General features: G+C 41.3%; 1 protein-coding gene across 1 annotated transcript in view; it reads right to left on the reverse strand.

Annotated features, from left to right (window-relative positions):
- Window positions 1–10440, reverse strand: part of CUL3 (cullin 3) — a 55440-nt gene extending 45000 nt beyond the window's left edge. Inside the window, exon 1 of the mRNA XM_084211933.1 lies at window positions 9969–10440. Coding sequence (XP_084068059.1) covers window positions 9969–10034 — 66 coding nt within the window. The 5' untranslated portion in view covers window positions 10035–10440. The remainder of the gene's footprint in view (window positions 1–9968) is intronic.
- Between the last annotated feature and the right edge of the window lie 10563 nt (window positions 10441–21003).

The raw sequence follows: 21003 nt of genomic DNA on the forward strand, positions 1-21003 counted from the left end.
GATGTTGTCCTTCAAAAGGGCTGGATACTGAGGAAAAACAAAGAAAACACACCAAAATAAACTTATTTTCAACATTAACTAAGATGCCACTATTTACACTAAAGAGCTTATTCTACCAGTTGCATGCTTTGCCCAAAGAAGACACCAGAATAATATTTCATTAAAATAAAGAAATACAACTTTTTAAATAACATCTTTTTTCCCCAGCATGTGCAGACAAATCTAAATGCCTTTCAAATATCAAAAGGTTTTCACTGTGAATGAGTAAATCTCCCCTGCCATGATGCAAGCTTCTGCCCACCTGACATTACATTATGAAACTTTCTTTTTAAAAAGTTGTATTTAAAATAAAACAATTAATTGGTTTTGTTCAAGCTTCTAGAAGAACTGAACTGCTAAGAGGCTAAATCTAGGAAGCTCTAGCTCAAAAGATAGTTGTCACTGATACAGAATGGAAGTGCTTAAACAGTCAAAAGAGTGACATTATTAACCAAGGCTCTTTTCAAAAACATTCACTGACATTTCTACAGCGCTCATTACTACAGCACCTGAAAACAGAGGAGGATTATAAAACACCTGCAATGAAAGTATTGATTTCCCAAGAGCACTTCAAACTAACAAGAGTAAGGAAGAGCTGTCTATACTGATGTACATACACTCTCCATATACACTATATACTGCCTACACTCTTACTTCTCTGGAAACTCAGAGCTGAGGCCCAGATCAAAGTCACAGTTCACAAAGTCTGATCTTTCAGCTTTGGAAATTAACATAAGCATTTTCAGACCTGAAGTAAGTTTTTGTTTATTTTAGTAGATGTACTGTCACTTATGGTGCAAATAACATGTGGGGAAAAAAAAGTATATTGTGTCAGGATTGCTTAACTCAAGAAAAATCCATTCTGAATGAAACAGAGGAAGAAATACAAGGATTTGACACCAAAGATCTATCTACTTCCTCTGTCTTACCAAAAAGAAGAAAAATTATCAGTATTTTGAAAACTAATGAGAAGTTTAGAGTCCTCCTGACTCACTTCAGAAGTAGTAATCCTAAAACAACTTTCCTCAAACTAAAGCTGTGTGTGAAAAAAAAATTTAAAAGCCTTGTGTAACAGGAGGAAATATGTTCCTGAAAGAAATACAATAGCTTTGTTTCTATGCTAAACAAAGTTGGTGTTAAAAGAAAATATTTGACGCTAATTAGAATAGCAGAATATTGAACAAAGAAAACCTGGATTTCTGGCAGTGAATCATCCCTCTCACTTGTCAGTAGGATCTGGGAGATCTGTAAGTGTAGGGAGAGACAGGTACAACTCAGCTGTGTGTCTGTGGCTGTCAAACAAGCTCTTGGCAAAGGTGAAATGACAAGAAAGTGCAAACAGTGGCACAAAAATTTATAAATTACTGGGAATGCATTTTCCCATTTACAAACAGGGCAAAATCCTAAAAATTTCATTCAAGCCATGTAGCATTCTACTGCAATAAAAGCTTGCAAGAGCCAAGGACAAGCTCTTCAAAACCTGATGACTGTGTGACTGTGAGCAAACTACATAAATTACACTCGCCTGCAATCTCCTCAAAGCTGCTTACTTGGGATAAGGGGCCATGTGCAGGCTCTTACACTGCAGGAGAAGGAAGGTGGCTCCTTCCTCTTCCACTGGAGTTACTTCCAATTTACCAAAGACTTGAAAGCAGAAAGGGAAGGTGTTTGCTTACATATAACCTAACAAGATTTACTAGCAAAGACTGAAGACAGCTGGAAATCTCAAATTTCAGTGGGATTTAGGTCCCTCACTTTCTTTATTTCCTTTACAACAGTGGGAGCTCAGCACTGCAGGTGATGAGCAGCAGGTTATCCTGAGAGTGCCATATCTGACAACAAGACACTGTCAGCAGAAGCAGCACCACTATACCCCAGACTGCTCAGATCAGTCCTAACTCTAAATTAACAGAAATATTGTTTTTAACCTAGTCAGAACAGACTGAAACTTTGATTCAATATGTGATCATATGCCCATTTAGTTTTAAGACCATTACCAAACAAACATTAAAAAGTAGAAATAAAAAAATCTTAACTTAATAAGGGATTAAATTAATTAGGTTTTTTGGCAAACCTTTTGTAGTGGTGACTTCTGTAATATTAACATTATAATAACCTTAAAAAATGACAGATACTGCATGCCTCAATCCCACTTAAGAAGTGCCAAAGGAAAGAGCAATGCTATTCTGCCCATCCATAACTTCTGTGGAAGGCAAGTCTCCTCAGGGGTATCATCTCTCCAAGTGAAAAAATCTGTTAGTTCATTAACTTTCCAGCTTTGATGACCTGAATTCAGAAAGCTTCCCTGAACTACAAATAGCCCATTCCTCACCTACTCAACACTGAAGGCAAATCCCACAGGAATTGTTTCTGGCTTTTTTTCAATTAACCTACAAGTAGCTCTGTATTTTACAATTGTCCAAAAATCAACACTATGTTAAGAGGAAATCTGTGAAATACACAGCAGTTTATACAGATTGCAAACACATTTCCTGTAGTCATTTCAAAATAAGGAACACAATCAATGATGAGGGGGATGAAGGAAGAGAGGGAGATTGGGGGGCTGAAGAGCCTTGAGAGGTTTTGGGGGCTTGATGAAATTCCTCCTCCATAATAATAGCAGCAGAACAATTTGAGAAGTTGCACAGAAATAGAAAGATAAAACTTATGGTAAACAGAGGCCAACACAGGACGACTATTTTTTTCTCCTCAGCTTCAGGTAGGAGAAAGAAGACACAATTAATAAACCTCTTACAAATTTACCGATAATCAATACCACCGTGTCCTGATAATAACCTCTCTCTGGGGCATTTTTGTACCACACAGTGCAAACACCATGATCAGATGCACAGATCAGCAGTGCCTGCAAGACTTAAGACTAACACTGAAATTTTTGCAAAAGAAAAAAATTCACAGCTATACAAAAATTAAATCCACATACGTAATATAAAAAACCAGGTCCATTCAGATGCTATCAACACTTTAAAAACAAAACTAGTTTTTAGAAGTAAAATCTTTATTTCAACAAAGATTCTTCACTTACAAAATGTAAGAAAAAAACATGCACAGCCTATGCTAAGACCACATGCAATCTAAGAAATTAATGTTATGAATTTATTATATAAGCTTGTCCAATTTTATATCATTCACATGTATAATTTAAGTTATTGTCTTAATTTATGTTTATTCTCATTAGCATTAAACAAGAATTGTCTTTTCCACAAATACACCTCATTCACAACCATACACCAATAAAACTGCTCACATTTTGCATAGTATTATACCTTATTTAAACTACCAGCAAGACAGTTTCAGCCCTCAAACACTGATTTTACACACAGCTAACTAAAGAACTGAGGCCACTCCACTGCAAACACCATCCACACATAAGTGTTATTACAGTTTTGTCCTCCTTGCAGTACTCATGTATTAAGTGCACTTTTTACCTTTCCTAAAATGTTGAAGTCAATATGGAAGTTCTTTTGTTAGGCCATCTAACAGTATTTACTTATGCTGAGACATCAGTACTTGCACCTTCAGAAAAGAAACATCAGTCATTTAAATTCTACTAGCTTTAACTGACCTTCAGAAAAATGAAATAATCATATGATTAAAAGTGTGCCTGGCCAGGCTGGTGTTTTCTACAATGCTACTTTCCTGCTCTGTGTTTCCACAAAACCTGACTCAGAATGAAAAGCATGACCTTACTTCTCAAGAGCTGCTTTTCCACTTGTACAGCTACTAGAAATCAAAGATAAGATCCAGTGAGCATATGTACAAGGTCAAGAACCTATTACAGACTGTAACACAATCACTCTGTTTTATGAATGGACTCACTCAAACTATCTTAAGAAAAATCTGTCCCAGTCTATCACAAAATGTTTTCACCACATACAGAGACACTGACACTGCACATCAGTCGTGGTGATGGAAATTTAAAAGCATCTGCACTTGGACTACCTGCCCTACAGATCAAAGCCTAAAACCTCAGAAAACTTGTTTGAAATTCTGAAAATGGGGTCACTTATGCTGTGTGTACCTGTCCAGAACAGATTAAAAGGAAAATTTTGAGAAATTTTACTATCTTTTACAGAAAAAAAGGCTAATTTTACATTACATACTACTATTACAATTATTGCTGTAGAATATCAAAAACTCTTCATCAGTTTTGTAGTACTCTCATAGAGTTCTTTTACCTACCACTACCAGGGAAAAATAGTAATTCCTGTTTAATAATGCATTACTGTACAACTTGAGTGAAGGGATGGAGAACCCTAATGAAGCCACTTGAAAAGGCTCAGATTGAATGAGCCAGTATAAAAATCCTAACAGATCAGTTCAGCTTTAGCCTTGCAGTCCTGTGCAAAATCAAGCAAATTTCAAATACAGCAAGATTCATAAATGGCACTGCTCCTTCCAGAGCCACGGAAAGGCACTGGCTCAAAACTCTATACCAACACAAATGATGATTGCTCAGAACTTAAGATCCAGTTAACAAGGAAAATCAAGAAAATTTGTAACTGAAACCTGAGCATCTAGAGAACTGAGGAATGCTAACAAGATTAGACAAAAACTAAATGATAACATGCACCATGTGTTACAAATAAAACAACCAAATAAAAACCCATCTACAACTAACTACTCAGACTGCCCTGCAATTAGTGCTCTCACCTTTTAAAAATTCTAAATGTATTATCAGGACATTCAGTTTGCTCACAGCATTTCATTAAAAAAAATAAAATTGTGAGAACTAGAAGGATTTCATAAGCTTAACTGTGCAGTAAGCAAGTCTTTCCATGTTTTTCTTAGTTTGCACAAACCTCCCTTCCTTGTAATAAGAAAGTGTGTTTTAGTGCTTTGGTCTTTTTTGTTCCTAGTTTTTAAGCCTACCAAAATTTCAGTTGTGAATGTGAACTCATGACCGTGAACGCTACTTGGGTTTGGCTAAGATGCTCTCATAAATATGTCTGAGAACACAAAGTAATCAAGATTCACAAGCCAAGCATGTAAAACATGGAGTTAACCAGGTGATCTCACAGCACTTGGTATGTTCACAATATTTTATTCAGAGCTGAAAAAGCTTGCAGTAAACCACCCCCCATTCCACTCCTTTCCCACGTTCCATGCCTCTCCCTGCTCTCCCCAACACCTCACACAGGCTCTGAGGGTTACAAGCCACAGCAGATCCTCACGTACCGCTTACATAACCTGAATGCTTCAAAATTTAACCACACTTCAGTGTTTTTTCTAGGGGCTATCTGCTCTAAGATGCTCAAGATGGACCAAATTTACATCAACTTCTGGAATTGATAGATCTTCATGTTGTAGGCTGAAGCATAAATTTAACAAACCTCATCTCAACTTGCATCATCAATTCCCCAAGACTCAAAACAAACCACAGAAGCAGTTGGTGCTCCCTGAAAAAAAAAAAGCCTTCTGCCTACACAAAGCCTAGAACAAGTGGCTGTTAGATCGAGGAGAAAGGAGTGCTGGCAATGAAAAAATGAGTCTTAATACTGTCTCATGGAAGAGCTGGAGTTATTTACTTCTAAGTTTATGTAACTTTCTTCGAGGAAGAAGTAACATCAATCGATAACCAGTTGAAGGAAACCAAAGGTTGTCTGTCTTTCTGCACAAGATTGATCAAAATGAGAATTTCATTGGGCACAAGTATTCCAAATAAAACTAGTCAGAAGCTTACACTTTTTTTTTAATGACAAAAGTAATTTAAAGACTTGTTCTGTTGCAAGTGCACTTGTAGAATCTCTCTAAATGCTGTGCAGAATTCATAATGTAACTGTGTAACACTGATCCACCAAAATAGTTCTGAGAACTGGCAAAACACTACTTTGTAGCACTGCTCTAGAGAAGAAAGATATCTCTGCAGGAAAGGAAAATTATTGGAAGCATTCAAAAAAACCCCTCCAACTGTAATGATCAAACCCAAAAACCTACACTGGGTCATGCTGACTTACAAAAAGATCTGTCCTACCAGTTTTGTGATGACACCTGCATTGAAAGAAGAAGGAGCTCTAGCAAAAAAGTTAATTCAACACAGCTTAATGCTGCTTGTTTAAATTTTGAAAATTAATTCCCCAAATTAATGCTTTCTGAATTCCCACATTCTAATTATTTCTGTAAGAAATGTCTTTTTTTTTACTATGGACAACTTTCCCATCAAAATACATTTAAGGCTACAGTTTTCCCCTACCAGTCACAGCAAAACAGCTCAAATACAGAAAACATAATTTATGCATAAACTTGCAGGAAACATAATTTATACATTCTAGATCTCCCTTACAGAAATCACATCTCTCCAAAAGTTTTAAGTGCAAACCTACCATTTTTGGCAGCATTTTTGACAGATCAACTAAATCATCTTAAAATCAGATTTGCTACAAACTTGTTTGAGAGCTTTGAAAGTATTCTTGTAGCCAGCAGTAATGGACTCACCGAGAGTTAAGGAGTGAGAGCCACTTTGAGACCCTGTGAGAGCACCTTTAAACCTGGAAGAAAACAACTCCCAGCACTTCTTCAAAACAGGTGCAATTGATGTTCTGTAGATGTATCAAACCTGCATTTTCATATCATGTATATGAAATCAGTAGACCACTGCACTCTTCCAAATAATTTAAAAAACCCCAACTTACTAACGGCAGTCAATGTATATAATGGACAATTACATGACATTTCTGAAATATTGTTATTTTTAGCATCCATATTCGTATCTGTTGCAGTGTGTATGAATTTGAAACACCAAAGTTTGAAGAGTGCTTGAGAAAAAGAAACCTTCTGTCTTTTGTAAGCCCTCTTCCACTGTTCCATTTCTGGCTTTAACATCACCTTGAATGCTCTCTGGATAGACCTTAGGTAAATGTGGAACAGCTAGATTTTATGGAGGTGTTAAAAGTACCAGAAGTGGATCCTGAAAGTAGCACACTGGAATTCTTCTGTGGTGGTACATAAGGATAACTGCACAAGCTTAACCTCATGAGTTTGCTTTCCTGAATATACAACAAACTGTCTCAGAAATTTACTGTTGTTATTCTTCCTAGGTTTGAAATATGCTCAAGTCTGAAGTTTCAGAGAATGCATCCACATCTGGACTACCACTAATGCAAAGATTATCACCATCTTTAAGTCATGATGAACAAAAGAACGCAAAGTTCTTTATAGTAAGATAGTCTATAAATTAGGAAAAAAACAACTGGTTAAACATACAGAGAAACATTCTTTTCAGTTACTTTTGATTACTCTACAACCCACTTGTGCACAAGCAAAACAGTGTACCCCATGCCATTGCCCCTGAGGTAAGAAAAAGCACATCACAGCACACACCAGGAGCTAGCAAATCTTAATGGAAACTTGGGATGACAGATAATCTGGCACCAACTACAAGAATAATAAAAAAGAAATCTAGAATGAAACTAACTCCTAAGTATTAAGATCTCCAGGTAGAAGACAGGTGCTTTTCCAATGTTTTGGTCCACTTCTATCAAATTTTTCATAAGGTAGAAAAGGTAAACTTTGGTAATGTTTGGCAAATTACAATTTCTCAATCCCTTTAGCTATTATAAAACATAATAACAGAAGTATGAAGAACATTATAAAAATGAAAAATATTAAAAAAACCCAGAACCTGCATGAAGGAAGTTATGCTAATATTGCTATGCTTCAGGAACACCACCATTCCAATTGGCTATTTCCAGCCTAATGTAACAGTAAATAGCTACCTCCATGCAAGAAGCAAACTAATCTAAAACAGAAAGACCTCCTGAAGAAAGATGATCAATAAGAAGACAAATTGAAGCAGCCTACAAAACCACCTCTGGAAGCACTCTTAATTGAGAGCCAAAGAGCAGAACCACCACATTTGGGACAAAGGAGCCAGGGTCCATAGCTGCTGCATGAGTACCACATTTTCTAAACACAGACTCTACTCCCCACGAAAATGCAGCTCACTGACACAAACAATCCCACTGCAGTCTCTAGCACCAAGTCATTTCCTGGACCAAGTTTCAGAACCACTTAAGCACATACAAAATGTGTGCTAAGATTTTTACATCAACTACAGCAGCTGACTTCTGCAATCAACAAAGGGAAACCCCTCCAAATCTCTCAACAAAGTACAAGCTTCTTTTCTATAAGCACTTTATCAACAGCATTGTCAACAAAATGTCTTAGGTAAAAAAAATATCTGAGGGGACACCTGGAAAGTTGCTATCAACAGATGTCCCCATACAGCTGCAGGCCTTGATGACTTATGACTTATTGAGTTATTTTAGGAAGAAGACACTTTGTTTTTCACATTTTAACCTAGATATTCCTTAAGCAACTGAAAAGAAAGACAATGCTAGTAAAAACAGTTTTAAAAAACTTGACAATGTTTAACTTTATATAAGAACAGGGCGCCATCAGAGTATTTCTCACCCCTGCAAAACAAATTTCACAAACAGAAGAGGTGAAATATACAAACTTCAGTTTATCACATTGTCAAGTCTGCCTTTGCTGTCTGACTTATAGCTACATATTCACAGTTGGAATACATGAATCTGTTTATCAAATTAAAAGACTGCTACCTTAGGTGCAGCTTGTTACAAAACATACACATTGCTATTGTGGTGGTTTATTTTTGTACAGGTTTTTCTACTGCTTGTTAGTGGCCACATGGCAGGAAGCCTTCTCCTTTATTTCTACAATCCAAAATTGACATTCCTGGAAAAGGCTTTTTAAAGAAATAAATTAAATATGGAAATTAAAGACTATCATCAGCTAGAATTCCTAATCTCATGGTCCACTTTTTTCTTTTTACTTATACCACTAAATAGAACTATCAGCGATTAAAAGTAGAGCAAAGAGTAAAACAGCATAACTCAGATTGCTGCAAAGCTGGCTGATGAGACTATAAAGAACCTTCTAATTTCATCAGCAAGAGTTTGGATGAAGCAAATATATTGATATATGCCTTGCCAGTGAAATGAGATAAACAGGTATGTCCAGTTTCTCTATAAAGGCACAGCACATTAGTTCTACACCATTGCATACTGGGATCAGACATAGCATTGAAAAGTTCACACTAAACCTGAAAAGCCAACGCTAAGCCTTAAAAAAGCCAGCGACTCAACTAAGTATCTTCTTTTTAACACACACCCCGCTGCACACACACGCTTCCTGGTCATCCTCCGGCAGGCTGAACTTTTCCTATTCCTCTCGTTCCCCAACGCCATTACTCGTGCTGTAGTTGTTATTCTGTTGTAAGCTTTAATTGAACCGACTGTCAAAACACAGCAGCGTTATGGCACTTCAAATTAATAATCTGGCTCCTTCCCCTCTGCAACTCAATGCGAAGGAACGCTCACGACTCTACCGAACCTGCAGAAGTTACCTATGCCTACATGTTTATAGTAGCACCTTCTCAACAGCTGGCATTGTGCCACCTAAATTTTATAATCATACGACTTAGAGCCTCTTCTACGGAGCGGAAAGATAAATTCAGCAAGAGGAAACTCCGCAGAAGACATAAATAAATATTCCCCCCCTCACCTTCCGGGGCTAACTAATTTTGTTGATGAAGGCGCATAACCTTCGGCTCCCTCTTTGAGGCCTTTTCCTTGAAAACAAAGAAATCGGTGCCCACTGCCCCCCTCCCCACTGCCGTACGTGGATTTTCATAATTGATTTGTTTGATGAGGGAGGCGATAATCGCAGCGACCAGCTCCTCCGCCTCCCACTCTCCGTGCGGCACCGCTTCCCCGAGGAGCGCCTTCCGCACGCTCCCCCCGCCGCGCAGGGCCCGGGGGTGCCCAGGCCGGCTGACAGCTCCCCCCGCCCCGCTCGCACCCGCTGCCCGCCGCCCCGCCGCACAGCGCGGCCCACGGGGCGCCGGGGCCTGCGGAGGCCGCTCGGCCCGGCCCAGGCCCGGTACTCACGGGGAAGGCGCGGATCCGCATCTTGGTGTCCTTCCGGCTGCCCGTCCCCTTGCTCAGGTTCGACATCTTCGGGTCCGGCGGCGCCTCCGGCGCGGGGCGGCAGAGCCGGGGGACGCGCGGCGGGGCGGTGGACCCGGGAACGGGGCCGGGGGAGGCCGCTGGCGACCTTCGCTGCGAGCGCGGCCCCCGGGGGGCGCGGAGGGCGCGGGGGCCGGGCCGACCGGGCCGGGCCGGGCGGGAGAGGCGGCGGCGCGGGCCCCTCGCTCCGCTGGCGGCGCTTCCTTCAGCCTCCGCCGCGATGGCGGACAAACATCGCTCACTGCGCAGGGCCGGGCGCCCCCCCTTCCCTTCCTTCCCTTCTCTTCCTTCCCCTGCTCTCCTTCCCTTCCTTCCCTCCCCTCCCACCGCCCGGCACACTCGGATCCGGCCGCGGTGGGGCGGGGGCGGCGGGAGGGCCGGGGGCGGGGGCGGAGGGGGGCCTCGCCGCTCTCGCGAGGTTTCCGCCGCTCTCGCGAGACGTCCCGTCTCCGGCGGGCCGACACGGCCGCGGCGAGCGGGGAGTGGAGGGCGGGGAAGGCGCGCGGGCGGGGACGGCGCCGCTGATTGGCGGAAAGCCGCGCCGCGCGAGGGGGGCGGGGCCAAGGCGGGCGGGCGGTGCGTCCCGTGAGGGCGGCGGGGCCGCGGCTGCCTGGGAGGGTTTGCAGTCCCGCCGGTGCCGCGGGAGCAGGGAATTACGGCATCACGGCGTCGGCGGGGTCGGAAGAGAGCTGTAAAATCATGCAGGCCAGCCCTCCACTGAGCGCTGCCCCGTGACTCCTAACCAACTGAACCACATCGCCCAGCGCCAGACCCAGACGCCTCTTAAACACCTCCAGGAATGGCGACTCCACCGCCTGCTCCACATCCCGCTCGTCGGGCTTGTGGCAGTTGTTTTATTAGGTTTAAAGCGCAGGTTTGGCACTACAGGGTTGTGCCAATGGGCATCGCAGCTGCTGCAGCCCCGCGGACAGACGGGGCACGGCCCCGGCCGGGCAGCACCTGGGCCTGGTACCTGGGGTCAGCCTGGCACCGCGTCCCTTTTCCTCTTCCTGGCCCTCGGCAATCTCCCGGCTGCCAGTGCTGCCCCTGTGAATCATGCCAGCGGCGGGCGGGTCCCGCCGCACAGAGCCGTGATGCAAGGCAGGTGTATTCACCGATGCTCCCTGTCTGCACAGTGCCAGGTGTATTCACCGATGCTCCCTGTCTGCACAGTGCCAGGTGTATTCACCGATGCTCCCTGTCTGCACAGTGCCAGGTGTATCCAGCGATGCTCTGTGTCTGCGCAGTGCCAGCTGTATTCAGCGATGCTCTGTGTCTGTGCAGTGCCAGCTGTATTCACCAGTGCTCCGTGTCTGTGCAGTGCCAGGTGTATTCACCAGTGCTCTGTGTCTGTGTAGTGCCAGGTGTATCCAGCAATGCTCTGTGTCTGCATTGCAGTGCATGATTGGGAAATGAGGGTGCCACCTGAGGCAACGCTTACATGTGCCTGGAGTTAAATATAGGTCGTTCAGCCAAGGGCAGTTACTGTAGAATGGTTAGAAAATGTCAGATTCTGTAAGTTAACAGAGGGGCACTTCGGGAAGTTAGGCTGGTCAGCAAGAAAGGATCTAGGTCCCAGATGCCAGGGGGCTGACTGAAAAGTTAGTGGATTTTGAAGTGAAATGTGCGTCAAAACGTGTCTTGCTCAAGATTCCCCAAAGGAAGGAGGTGGCATAGCCAGGAAGAGAATTTCTTTGGGGTGACTCTTGAACTGGACTCTGAATACCATGGCATTGTGCAATGCACATTTTGCATCCTGCTCCACGTACCTCCATCATCAGTGTTTTCCTATGGTGCCTGTACACTGCACCTGTTCACAGGGCACAGAAACAGCTTTCCTTCTCTGAGCTAGTTTACCTTCTGTAGCAGTGATTTCACCAGTTTTGTCTCTTGGAGTTGGTTGCAAACACTTCCTATTGGGACTATGCATGTTCATATATGACATATTTTTTTAATCTCCTGATCAGAATTAAGTATATACGCCTAGAGTAGGTGTTATATAAGAACAACACAATAAACAATGATTGCAACATGACTATGCAATAGGAACCAGTCCTTTTCAAAATTACAGTATAGTCAAAATGCAGATCAAACAAAGATGAGATGAGAAGGGAAAGATTACTGGTTGTTAATATGAAGAATATGGCTTACACATTGTTTCAATATAATTTCAATGTCATTTCTCCTCCTAAGTATTTTCTTTGCCAAATGAGGACAACCTCTTATGTTAATGCAGGTTTTTTCACAGTCCATAACAGTTAGGATAACATCATTTGAAAATATTTGACTCTTGTAAAAACAGTTTGCAGAACTAAAATAAAAGTAAATCTATATTAAAACACCGATTTTTTTCATTTTGAAAATGCTGCAAGAACACTTTCCAACAAATGTAGTGCAGTTTTCAAAACCCAAAACTTTCCCCAGAAGAACTGGCATTTCTTCTTTCAAGAAGGAAAAAAACCTCAACTTTTACTGTCCCCATTACTGCAAATGGCTCTGGATTAACTGGTCTAGCGATTGCTTCTGTGCTTCCAGCCACTGGCCTTATGCTTATGGCAGCCCTGGACAACCAGCCTCTTTGCCTTCTAAGTTACTCTTAATGCACATTTTTTATCTAAAAGTAGAAGAGTGCTGACTCACCCTCAGACACTGCTCAGGCTGGCACATAACACCCAACAAAAAATAAAATTATGCTCCTACTAAGGAATCTCAATTCTCACATCAAATAGCTTTCTTTTACACATGAGTTTATAGCTACCACACACTAACACAAGTGTAATGATAACTCTAATTTTATTACTAAATGCTGAATTTGGAGTCTGAGCCTTCTTTTGGTGCAGATTTATGACCCAGTGTGTCACATCTGCTAGGACAGATTCCTCTGGAGCTCCTCCTTTCATGTCTGAGCTCTGTTCTGTGACTGTCCAAGGTGCAGACAATTACCATTTTTAAGTGCAAATTTTATATTTCCATACATAATATACAAAAGGAGATTTCACTAAAAGTTACCCTTTGAGCTTACACAGAGAACTATTTGAGATGGTTGTTAAATGCTTATAATCTTAATTCCAGGTGGGTCAAACCAGAAGGAAGACAGGCAGGTGGAAGAGGACAGATCAGCACAGGAAGCATGATGCACCCTGTGGCTTACCCAGATCACCCCAACTGTGTCCCAAACATCTCGTGTCCTTCTGTGGTCCAGCCACAAGGGAATGGTTCCTGTGCACAGGAGGGTCACCCCTGTTGGAAAGTTCACATGGGCATTGAGCAGCCTTAAACCCAGCTTACAGCAACCACAACAACGTGCAGAGCTATGGACACCCCCAGAATCATTTATCCTAGTGCAGAGAACAGCTCAGCATTATCCTAAGAAGTCATTTAGAGTTTGGGTTGTATGTTTTCCTGAAGTCCTATCAGTCCTCTGATTTTAGGTACTGATGACTTCACTAAATGACAGGGGACATTGCTTAGGTGCCTGCCAGTCCACACAGAATATCTCCACCGGAGTAACACATCACCTCCTTGCTGTCAGCACCAGAAGGATGGCCCTTTGCATTGACCTGTATGTCTTGAAGGTCACAGCAAATCTTAAATTATTTAAATACTGGGTTTATAATCTGATTTATATCTTAACATAAAATCTTAATCATGAAAGGCATCAGAAATTTTAGAAGAATGTAAAGAGCACATTCTATTGGAATTGATCTAAATTTACATTTTTATGATTAGGCCTTAGGCTTGTGTTAACTTCCAGAAAAATATTCAATATATACCTGTGCAAATATGATTTCTTTATTTCAAATCATGAACTTTCTGCTTGGTAAGGCTTAATTGTGTTTCACCATGCCAAGAACTGTGACTTTTTTTTTTAAAGTAAACATTCTTTCCAAGGAATCCTACATGCATATTCTCAGGTCTTCCTTACACAGGGGTGAGGGATTGAAATACAAAAACATAAAGAAAAAAGTATTTTTATCACAGAAGGATGCAGAATGACCACATCCTGGTCTGCAGAATACCTAAACGTCTGACTGCAAACTCAGGAACAAGCATTTCAGGGCTTGAAGTCACTGTAAGGTAGAAAAAAAAAATTTCCTTGTGTGGTGGGAAAGAGTGAGATCCCTCCCTTTAAAGCCCAGATTCAGGAGGAGGGCTTTTCTCACCTCAAATAATTTTTTTTCTTTTTTTTTTTCTGTGCGTGCCATCATTGCACGTGATGGTTGCTTTCAGATTTGAATAATTGATACCTGACACCGTAACCATATACAAGACAGCTCAAGCATCCAATGAATGAACCACAGACTGGCTTTCAATTGATTATATTGAGGATTCTGCCAAAAGCAGAATCTTATTCTAAGTCACTGAAAGAACAAAAAAAGAGCTCAGGACAACCTGATAAATGTATACTTATGTATAATGTAGTGCCTTAACTCCTTCCCTGCAAATCACAACCAGCTGACTGATTTGTGTACAGGGTTCTTAGATTTCAATAAGTACAGGGACAATAGCTTCCTGTAGAAACGGGATCAATATTTAGAAATATGATTTACCAGGACACTATTACATTTCTCTTTGAAGAAACAGAACAATTTCAAGCCATAACATCTCACATTATTATTTCTCTATCCATTTAGAGACTTTTTTTTCTTTCATGTGTGTCCTGGATGAAGAAAAAACTTGTTTTTATCTTCCTCAATCACTATTTCAGAGGAGTTTAGGCAAAGGTATAATTCACTGTAATAAAGCTACTTGCATTCCAGGTAAATCTGTAAGTTTGGAGTTGTTTTTTTCCCCCCTTATTTCTTCCTTCTCTGGAATAACGTACAAAATATTTTGTTTGCTTTAACAAGGAGCACAGTCATGGTTTTTTTTTTTTTGGGGGGGGGGGTTTGGGGTCTTTTTTGACATGGTAGGGGTGGCTGAGAGGCCTGGGGGTGCAGTGAAAGGCTGTGGAGTGCAAGACAAGAAGGAAAACAAGCAGCATAAAGTTACTTGCTTGCTCACTCATGGAAACTTGTTGCTTGGAACATTTAGCTAGGATGTGTTTAAATCTAATTTCTGTTGCATTTAAATGCCACCACAAACGCAGTAAATGCTAAAATATGACAGTCTAAATAACTCAACAGTTTCAAAATTAAAACAGACTAAATTACTTTCAAATATTTTTGCAAGCAGGAAGAGATGTTGAGGTACTGTCTCAACCCTGTTTTCTCTGTTCCTGTCCTGACTTACAGACAGAGCCCTTGCTGCTGGGCACGGCTGAAGGCAGGCTGTCCCTCAGAGCTCTGTGCTGGCTTTACACAGCAGCAGCAGCAGCAGCAGCAGGCTCCAGCAGCACTGGTTGCACAAGACCTGCCTGCAGTGCCGGCCGACTCACAGTGGGCTGTTTACAGCTCGGTGCTGAGGATGGGCAGGAGGAGATGATGAGGCTGCTGTAATGAGCACATCATGTAGTGGCACATTTCAGAAACAGGTCTAACCAGACAATGCACATAATAACCAGAATTAATGCTGTCCAAACACCACTGGCTTCCCTTTCAGTACCTGACCCACTTCAAGTTCGTTGGAATAACACTGAAGTCCTTAACTGGCTAAGTCAAGTGTCAGTTCCAGTGCAAACTCCCGTCTCTGATGCAGGTCGTTGATGGTGATCTTGCACAATGTGACTGCAAAAGACCGAGCAAACCGTGGCCTGTAATTCCTGTAATTCCCCAGCACTGCAGCTTCCCTGATGGCAGCAACCCACGCCCTGCCTGGCTCTGTGTCGAACAGGGGCTGCAGCAGCACCGTGGGTCAGTGTCTGCGTCCTCGCTGCAACAGGAGAGGCTGTCCCATCGGGGACAGGCAGGCTCCTGGCTAACTGCCCCAGGTTTGAGCTGTGGAACCACTGCCTCACTGCCAAGGGCAGAGTGTAGACAGGCTTCCAGTAGTGTGACAGGAGATGCAGCTGGAGCGCGTTGTTTGTGCAAGGCTCACATTAGAAAAAAAAAATTCATGCTACAGAGTTCCAGCCATGGGTGAAAGCTGCAGTGGCGCAGTCAGACAAATGGTTCAGGTTCAGATATCTTCCCTATCAAATCAAAACAATCTGCTCTTAAGAGGTGAACAAATGTGAATATATTGTGTCAGAAGATAGCCTCAAAGAGCCAGATGTTTCAAAACACTCAAAGCAACCTTTCAGGAAAAAAAACCAACCTGTTTTCTGTGACAAACTACAGAAGAAAATACGGTGCACCAGCCCATGTAAAATTTAAAAAGCTACACCAGTACCATCATACTACACAAACACCTACCAAAAGGTTAGGGATAACTTGGTGTATAAAACACCCACCTGGGAAAGTGGTTTCTGAGAGTACTGCCATTTACATCTAGTCGGAAAAGAGAGCCTGACAAATTGGTTGGAAACTGAAGCAAGATCAAAAACAATGCAACACCAAAGATAATTATTCCTTACAACTATTTACTTACACATGTGACAGATCCATCATTATTCAACCTGTCAAATGAAGCTTAGTAACCTGCTAAATACCAAGTCAGAGTCCAAATGGGGTGAGTTCTGTCAGTAGCCACTAATGCCACGTTCGTCCAGAACCTCTGGGTTTATTCACTTCAGTTGTAATAGCAGCAGCAGCACTTGGCACCATCTGCAGATGCAGGTGTATAATGTAGACTTTTGGGAGCATTTACCCACTGCTTTGTGTGACACCGACAGGGCTGATGGAGGCTGTCTGAGATAGCTGACAAATCTTTCTTCTTATGAGATCTAGTGTCTTAGCACCTATTCAGTTTCTGTGGGACTGGAGGAAGTTACTTTGAAGCTTGAGGGAAAAACACATTTCACATTTTTCATGGTTACACTCACCAGAGATTACTTTATTTGTGGCTGTTAGTGACTTTCACGCCTCAGCTATTCTGACATTTCCTGTTTGCTAAGTGACAGAGAATTGCTTGTCTTGCATACTTAAAATGCCTGTACATTTTTGGCCTTTTCACATTCTCTAAACCTAGGTAAAACTCTAGGTTTCCCACATGTACATTTCTTCTAAAATGCGCCCGTTGTTCTAAAAGTTACCTCTGCATGAGAGAAGGCTCTACCCAGGTGCAGTTTCATCCTTTGCAGGTCCTTTGCACTGCCACAACAAGCCTTGTGCTGTAAAGTGACTAATGTTCAGTCTCACATCAGGTATTTAGTGGCCAAGCAGCTGTGTCAGTTTAAGATGTGACCAATATTCAGGTGTTTGTCATCACTCTGCAGCAGCTGTACAGTCAGCCCTGAGTATGAAAAGCTATATAAAAAAATCAGTGTTTAAATTCCAGCAGAAAAGTCAGGTGGGTGAACTCACGTCACTCCTACCAGCACTTACTAACCTGCTGTCTTTGCACTAAAAGCCATGATGAGAGCCCAGATGATTTATTCTGACATCTAAGTTATACCAGGACGGTAATTTTCAGCTTATGGCTGGGGATGGACATCTTCAAGTGCCACAAAGCCATTTCTACAATAACCATGTGACTGAAGCCTCAGAAAACAGTCATTATTTTACAGACAGCTGGTAAACATCCTCTTCCAGACCTGGTTCGGCAGGGTAAAGATGCCAGGTATCTGGAATGGGCATTCCCAGAAACCAGGGCTCTCCCTGGAATGAAGTGGAATTGTGCTGCAGTTTTCCTGATCTGCCTGAGACAAAGCATGCTGATTAGTCAAGCCTGCCTTTGGCAGCTGTTTGAGCCAACCCAGCAGAACTTGCCTGAAACAGAGTAGTGTGCGTTAATTGCCCTGGTTACACCTTTTTGGCAGAGTTGTGCTGTTGGTAACTCCTCGTTGTGATGAAAATGCAAAACTGGAGGCAGAGAGAGCAAGATTTCAGCAGTCAAAGGGGTTTGCAAAATGGTAATGGCACATGACCATCAAGTAGTCAAGCAAATTGCATAGTACAACTGTCCATTTTTTTTTTCTAGTTCTGAATAAAAAATACAAAACATCAATGAAAAACACAACTGTCTTTCAGCCCTTAAACAGCTCTCAAATCGCAAGGTTGAGTTCAATGCAAGAAATGATCTTTTAATAGCTTTTATTCTATGACAGTAGATTCAGACAAGATGCCTCTTTAAACCACAAGATTATTGCTACTCTCTTTACTACGCTGTCATCTGAGAGCCAACAAACAGGGCTTTTATCTGGCACTAGACAAGAACAAAAAATAGACAATTTCTACAAAAAGGTTTGCAAATGATGCAGATAAGGCAGGTTATGGGAAAGGTGTGGCAGGAAGGAAGATGTGTTTTAGGAATGGGATTATGGTCCTTGGCCTTGCAGTCTGAAAAGAGGCCTAAAGCAAGGGAGAAAAAGAAAAAGATCACATAGTAGATATATTGAAGATGGTGTGAACGTGCATGAGATCACCTTGGTGCGCATCTGTCTGTTGTACAGAGTCTAGTGGGCTTAGCAAAGCAGCTCCACATGTGCTGAGCCTGGCTTTTGGAACAGTCATGACATGGATGCAAGGTAAAAACAACTGGATGCCAATGTGTTATTTATTTGATCTTAGAGAAGTACCTAAATAAATAATGTCCTCATGAGACAGTCTTGGTAGTGCAGACCCATTCCCATGAAATTGCTGCAGTTTCTCAAGACATTAAAAGACAAAGTGCAGAAAAAAGAAGAGCTACATAAAACTAAATAAAAATCTATATGCAAGACCATCTTCCTAGGATGGATGTATCAGATACATTGCAAAATTTTCCTAATATAAATAGAATGTATCAAGAAAAGTTCATTGATACTGGTGTGCTTTACACAAGCCTCCTCTGCTGATAAAAAGAAAATAAATATTTGATCAAACATGGACACTTTTTCAAGGTGATGCTCAAGTTGGCAATCACATTTCTTAGTGTCTCTCTCTGACCCAAATTCTTTCTAGGGATTGAAATCAGCTGTGGCCAGATCTCAAGGCTTATTTGGCTCCACCTTCATGGCTAGGGGATGTTTTATTCATGTCATTACTAAAATCACTACTTCAATTTAAAATGCTGTCAGACAGTCTGCAGATTCTGCCCATAGAGGATAAGCCAAGCAATATTCCTCAAATGAGCTGTATTGCACATAGCCCTCTTGAAAATCAATTTTTATTGCATATACCATTGATATTTCTTAATTTGAGCAAACAGTATGTTCGATACCACTGTAAAAAAATATGACTCTGTAAAACACTTCTGGTTTAGTATGGAGAGAGGATAGTAGTAATGTTAAGACAGACAATAGGAATTATTTCTAGGAGATATTTTTCTTCTTCTCTGTTTAATGGGATCCTTCCAATATCTAACTGGGAGTGGAGAAATGAAAAGAAATTCTACAAATTTCTTAACCATAATCTTCCTCACCAACTTTTCTGGTTCTTCTAATTGAGGAATTATAGCAGCTAGGGATAGGCACATGTTATTATCAGAAACCTTTTGCAGCTGGTAACATGGATCCAGTAATATGCTTCATTACTTTCTATTGGTGTAGTATAAAAAAATGCAAAAAGGACATGAAAACACAAAAAACCCCCAATATTCTGGCATTTTTTAAATGCTGCAATTTCATTTTTTTGTCAACATTACTAGAAATTTCCTTCTATTTTACTTAAAAGGCCATTCTGATGTTTGCAGTATGCAGGACAGCTTTGTGTATGCAGATTTATTGGAAACCCCATCAATCCACCTGTCTTTAAAAATGCTTTTAATTAACTTGCAAGGGTTTGGGTTCACATTAGCTAAAGACCCTCAGAAATTCTCCTCCTCAAAGATTTCCGATTTTATTTTATTTTTTAAGCGAAGCAGGCGTCTTAGCAGGACATGAATTTAACAAATGTGCCTATTAATGAAGTGAATGTGGGATGAATGTTAATTGCAAACCTTGTCTCTAGTACCAGATTGCTCAGGAAAATAGAAGTAAGTAAATTCTAGGGTAGTCTTGAGGTGTTTTAGAAATAACAGGAACGACACTTGTGCTATTTTAGCCATTTTTGTTGTCGAAATGCTATCACTGTTTAGCAACTCCCAGACATCAGGCAACAGCTCAGCAAATCTAGGTTTGCAGATTTCTTAAAACCAGGAACGTCACTTCTGCCAAATTAGACCAAGTCAGCCAAATGGAAAGGTGTAAATCCTGTCCTCTTGAGCCCTGAGCATCTCTAGCCCCCTTCACGGCCTGGCAGAGGTCGAAGCTGTCAGCTATTAGCAGCTGTAAAGAGCATGAGGCATAATGCCAGCTTTTAAATTAAACAAACAAAAATACTTTTCCTGTTGACTTTTAAAGGCATGTATATTTCTTTCACACTTAGTGCTCAGTACATGGTCTTATTTAAGTGAGTGTCTGGAAAAGTACCAAAGACTTTTATATGCTTTTATTGCCAAAAAGAAGACCGCAGGATTTTTGAATGCAAGATCTAGGAAGACATCCCCCGCTCCATCTCTGGGCCAGCTGGGCTATTAGGAGTTGGGAAGATTTTTGACCAGATTGGAAAGTCCTAAAGGTCATTTCACAAGCCTCATCAATCAGCCTAATGCTGGGCCAGTTGCCATAGCAGAAACATGTTAAAAGAATTTCTGATTAGTTAAAAGGGCGATTCATTTATTTGTAGATTTTTACCCAGGAAGAGTGGCGTGTGTTTGTTTTTTATTTATTATATTAATTTTAATTTTTTAAAATTTAATGCTGCTTTTACCTTTCAGAACTACCTTGACTTAAAGGATTTATCCTAACGAATGGACATCTCTTATTCAATTACAAATGTCTCACATAGTAAAATATTCCAAACACTTCTTCACCATGGGTAAGAGAAAACATATATATCTATATATATGCTTTTCCAAAAGGGGGAGAAATGATTAAAAGTGACTCACTTACTGGAGTTTTGTGTAAGGTATAGCTGGTGCATCATATACAGGAGTGGTGTTGTTATTTAGCACACAC

This window comes from Fringilla coelebs (genome assembly GCF_963513975.1).
Source record: "Fringilla coelebs genome assembly, chromosome: 10".
In the NCBI taxonomy this organism is placed as follows: domain Eukaryota; kingdom Metazoa; phylum Chordata; class Aves; order Passeriformes; family Fringillidae; genus Fringilla; species Fringilla coelebs.